The sequence below is a fragment of the Olea europaea genome, unplaced genomic scaffold (assembly GCF_002742605.1).
Source record: "Olea europaea var. sylvestris unplaced genomic scaffold, O_europaea_v1 scaffold2638, whole genome shotgun sequence".
Taxonomy (NCBI): Eukaryota; Viridiplantae; Streptophyta; class Magnoliopsida; order Lamiales; family Oleaceae; genus Olea; species Olea europaea.
In genome coordinates, this window is record NW_019244727.1 from 25,477 (window position 1) to 30,648 (window position 5,172).

The window sequence follows — 5,172 nt, forward strand, 5'->3', positions numbered from 1 at the left end:
GTTATTAGGCTTCAAATCAGTTATGAGTGGAAGAATTAATTTTTGGTTGGAACTGTTTTGTACAGCTAGTGTAGAGTTTGTTAGGAATATTCCTTTTATTCAATTATATAAGGGTACTACCAGTTTGTATTTTGATATGAAAAAGAATACACAGTAAAACATTCTCCCCCTTGTGTAATTCGTTCCCTTTTGTTGGCTTTTCTTTTGTGGTATCAGAGCCAATATGGCTCAAGAGGATTTCAACTCAAATCAAAACCAAAATCTACCACCAAACACAGAACAAGAAAATTCTACCAACACAAATCAGAATCAAAACATACTTCCAGATCCAAATTCTATTAATCCATCCCAGCCATATAGTCCATATTTTATTGGTAACAATGATAGTTCTGGAGCACTGCTGGTCACTCAAATGCTGGATTCCAGCAACTATCATTCTTGGGCAAGATCAATGAGGAGAGCTCTTCGAATAAAAAAACAAACTAGGTTTCATAGATGGGACTATTTCTGAACCTGCCGATGCAAACAGTCCATTGATGGACCACTGGTTGCGCTGCAATGACATTATCATTACATGGTTGCAGAACACCAAGTCAATAGATATCAAGTCAAGCACACTTTATGTTGAAACCGCTCACCAGTTGTGGCTGGAACTTGAGCAGCGATTGGCACAGCAAAATGCGCCCAAAATTTATGAGATAAAGCAAAGCATTGTGGATTTACAGCAGAACTGGGATTCTGTAAGTATGTATTTTTCAAAACTCAAGACTCTCCTTGATGAATTATTAAATTATGAATGCATCCCAAACTGTACTTGTGGGGGGGGCCTGAAGACTGTGGTGAACAATCAAGACAAGGATTGGGTGATGAAATTTCTCATGAGACTTAATGACTCATACAAGAGTCTTAAGGCCCAAGTCCTTCTGATGAAGCCCTTTCCCAGCCTCAATGAAGTATATTCAATTGTTCAACGAGAAGAAAAGAGAAGAGAAATCTCTGTGGATATTCCTGTCAATGATACTATGGCCCTCATGGCAAAGGCTACTACCAGAGATGCAGGAAAATAGAATTTGATGCATCGGAAAAAGTACGACTATTCTTTTTTGCAAAATGCTTGGGCATTCCCTTGAGAGATGTTTCAAAGCCAACTCAGACAAACCAACATGTAATTACTGTAATGTGCCTGGTCACACAACTGATAAATGTTACAAGTTACATGGCTATCCACCGGGGCACATGTTATATGGAAAAACTAAAGTAATTTCATCCTCTGCCAATCAAGCAGTCACTCTTAGGCAACCCAGCCAAGAGCAGCTCATTAGCAACACCCAAATGTCTTTAACTCAAGAGCAATATGCTCAGCTAATGACTTTGCTCAAACCACAGAACAACCAGCTTTTCACATCCTCAGCCAACCAAGTGAAAACTTGCATACCTTCCTCTACAAATGATGTTGACATTCTAAAGATCTCTGGTATTTCTCTTTGTTTTTCTGTGTGCAACACAAGACCAAGAAATGTTTCTGACACTGCTTGGATTGTGGACACTGGGACAACTAATCATATGATCTATTCCCCAACCTTCTTCACCACTATCTAGGCAAAAATCGATCACTCAGTTGCTCTCCCAAATGGGGACTTTGTTAGAGTCACTCATATTGGAATAGTTAAATTAAGTGAAAGGCTAATCTCATATGATGTTCTATGTGTACCTTCCTTCTATTTCAATCTGATATCTACTAGAAAATTGTCACAAACCTCACATTGTTGTCTCATTTTTCTTCCTGAAACTTGTTTTGTGCAGGACCTTTCCACTTGGAAGACGACTGGAATGGGTGAAGTGAGAAATGGCCTATACCCCCTAATGCGGAATAAAGTCTCCTCTATAGCCTTGGATGATTTCTACCTTTTCTAGCCAAGAAATCCACCAAATCAGCTTCTGTCATCTGCAGCCAGGAAGTCACCAATATGTGGCACTACAGATTAGGACACCCTTCAGATTCCAGATTAGATCTTTTAAATTTTAATCATCTACCTAAGGAAGCTAATACCAAAACACCTTGTCCTATCTGCCCTCTAGCAAAGATGCATAGGTTGCCCTTCTCCATTAGTAAGCATAGGTCTCAGAAATGTTTTGAGTTAGTCCATTGCGATTTATGGGGACCTTGTAATGAAACGGCTTATGATGGGTCGAGATATGTCCTTAGCATTGTAGATTATTTTAGTAGATGTACTTGGTTAATGTTGCTGAAGTTTAAATCAGATGCTACTAGTGTTTTACAGAAATTTTATGCAATGATTGAAAATCAGTTCGATTCCAAAATTAAAATAATTAGGACTGACAACGGAAGTGAATTCAAAATGAAACATTTCTACTCTGAAAAGGGTATCATCCACCAAAAATATTATGTAGAAACCCCTCAACAAAATGCTATAGTCGAGAGAAAACATCAACATATCCTAAACGTTGCAAGGGCTTTAATGTTCCAGAGTGGAATTCCAATGAAGTACTGGTCTGATTGTGTTCTTACTGCAGTCTACCTCATAAATAGAACTCCTTCTCCACTCCTCAAAAACAAAACACCTTTTGAACTCCTTTTCAAAGCTAAACCTACATACTCTCACCTTAAATTCTTTGGATGTTTAGCCTATGCCTCTACACTCACACACAATCAACATAAATTTGATACTAGAGGAAGGAGATGTGTGTTTTTAGGTTATCCTTTTGGGATTAAGGGCTGCAAATTGCTAGATTTGGATTCAAACAAAGTTTTTATCTCACGAAATTTTGTTTTCCATGAAAACGTCTTTCCTTGCAAAACCTTAGATACTGCCACTCAACCATCTTCACCAATCTTGAGTGAAAAAATTTTTGATCAACCATTAACCACTAATATAGATTGTCCTATTGAGCAAACTTCTTCTATCCATGATCAACCTTCAGAGGTCTTAGACCAACCACCTGCTTTACTAAATTCATCTGATCAACCTGAGAATTCTATAGAATTACCTCAGAGTAATCCCACAAGTCCTCACTTGCCTCGAAGGTCCAATAGAGATAGAAGGGTCACCTTCATATCTACAGAATTTTGTATGCCAACAAGTCTCCTCACTTCCCAATTCACAAAAGTCCAACAAGGAGAAAGGTCATGCCAGATCAAGTAGTCCTTTCTCTTTATGTGCTACTTTATCATATCAAAGATTGTCCAATCCACATAAAGCTTTTGTAACTTCTATATCAACACACACAGAACCCAAAACATATCAAGAAGCTGTAAATTTTTGGAATGGCGTGATGCCATGAAAGCTGAAATTATTGCACTCGAGATGAATGACACTAGGGTTGTGACTTATTTACCTCTTGGAAAGGTTACCACAGGCTGCAAGTGGGTCTGTAAAATTAAATTCAATGCAAATGGGAGTGTGGAACAATACAAGGCTAGGCTTGTGGCAAAAGGGTACACACAACAAGAAGGGTTAGACTATCATGAAACGTTCTCACCCGTAGCAAAACTATAACTATGAGGACTTTGTTGGCTGTTGCTGCAATCAAGGGTTGGTTTCTGCACTAATTAGACATAAACAATGCATTACTACACGGAGACTTAGATGAGGATGTGTATATGCAACTACCTCTTGGATATTCCAAAGATCGTGAGTCAAAGGTTTGTAAACGCAAGAGTCTATATGGACTCAAGCGCCCCTCTAGACAATGGCATTCTAAGTTGTCTTCATTTATTATTCAGCAAGGTTTTCAGCAATCCAAATCTGATTATAGTTTATTTACAAGGTGTACCAAGGACTCTTTCACAGCCATATTGGTCTATGTTGACGACATCATAATAGCAGGCAATAGTATGCAGGTTAATGAAACTTTAAAATCATCTCTTGATGCCATGTTCAAGATTAAAGATCTGGGGGTACTGAAGTATTTTCTTGGAATAGAAGTCACACGGTCAGGAAAAGGGATTTATATTTGCCAAAGGAAATATCTCTAGATATTCTTGCGGACTCTGGAACCATTGGAGTAATACCAACCAACATACCATTGGATCAACACTTCAAACTCTCCAAAGACCAGGGTGAATTACTCCCTGATCCTTCCATTTATAGGAGACTTATTGGTAGGCTCCTTTATTTAACAATGACCGGACCTGATCTTGCATACTCAGTACAAGAAGCCAGTATATGCAAGCCCCCAGAATCCCACATCTGAATGCAGCTCATAAAGTATTGAAGTATATTAAACAAGCACCTGGACAGGGTTTGTTTTACTCCTCTACATCTAATATGCAACTCAGATCCTATTGTGACTCGGATTGGGTGGCATGTCCAGATACCAGGAGATCCATCACAGGCTATTGTGTTTTCCTTGGGTCATCTCTAATTTCATGGAAATCCAAGAAACAAAGTACCATTTCTAGATCTTCTGCAGAAGCTAAATACAGGGCTATGGTTAGTGTTTGTTGTGAGTTAAGTTGGCTTAGGTATTTGCTCCATGACTTACAAATTGATCATCCTCAAGCGGCATCATTAGCTTGTGAAATCAAGCTACTCTACACATTGCTGCTAATCCAGTCTTTCATGAAAGGACCAAACACATTGAGCTTGATTGTCATTTGATTCATGACAAAATCGAAGAGGGAAGTATTGTTACTGAACATGTGAGTAGTGATACTCAGATTGCAGACATTTTGACTAACCATTAGCGTCGGCATACTTTTATTCTCATTTATCCAAGATGGGAGTAGAAGACATCTACTCTCCATCTTGTGGGGGGCTGTTAAAAGATGACAAGAAGAAAGCAGGAAGAAAGCTCGTTGCCAGCAGAGATTCCAGCAAAGTCAAAGAACTGCCAGCTACGCATTGAATTCTAGAAGAATCAACTAAAGGAATTTGTGTGTGTTTGTGTATATATTAGGCTCCAAATCAGTTATGAGTGGAAGAATAAATTTTGGTTGGAATCGTTTTGTACAACTAGTGTAGAGGTTGTTAGGAACATTCATTTTCTTCAATTATATAAGGGCACTACCAGTTTGTATTTTGATATGAAAAAGAATACACAGTAAAACATTCTCCCTCTTGTGTAATTCGTTCCCTTTTGTTGGCTTTTCTTTTATTAACTGCTCAATATTCGAAGCCACAAAAGTGACAATGTCTAAGTGAATTGCTA

General features: G+C 38.4%; 1 protein-coding gene across 1 annotated transcript; it reads left to right on the forward strand.

Moving 5' to 3' along the window:
• Nucleotides 1–223: 223 nt before the first annotated feature.
• LOC111383236 lies at nt 224–1,067 on the forward strand. The gene is made up of 2 exons (XM_023007317.1): nt 224–442; nt 585–1,067. Exons 1-2 carry the CDS (start codon nt 224–226, stop codon nt 1,065–1,067), a joined length of 702 nt encoding a protein of 233 aa, XP_022863085.1.
• Nucleotides 1,068–5,172: the final 4,105 nt, after the last annotated feature.

Coding starts and splice junctions, on each gene's coding strand:
- LOC111383236 (XM_023007317.1), top strand. CDS start 224: ATGGCTCAAGAGGATTTCAACTCAAATCAAAACCAAAATCTACCACCA. Junction 443..584: donor CCAGCAACTATCATTCTTGG/GCAAGATCAATG, acceptor ACATGGTTGCAG/AACACCAAGTCAATAGATAT.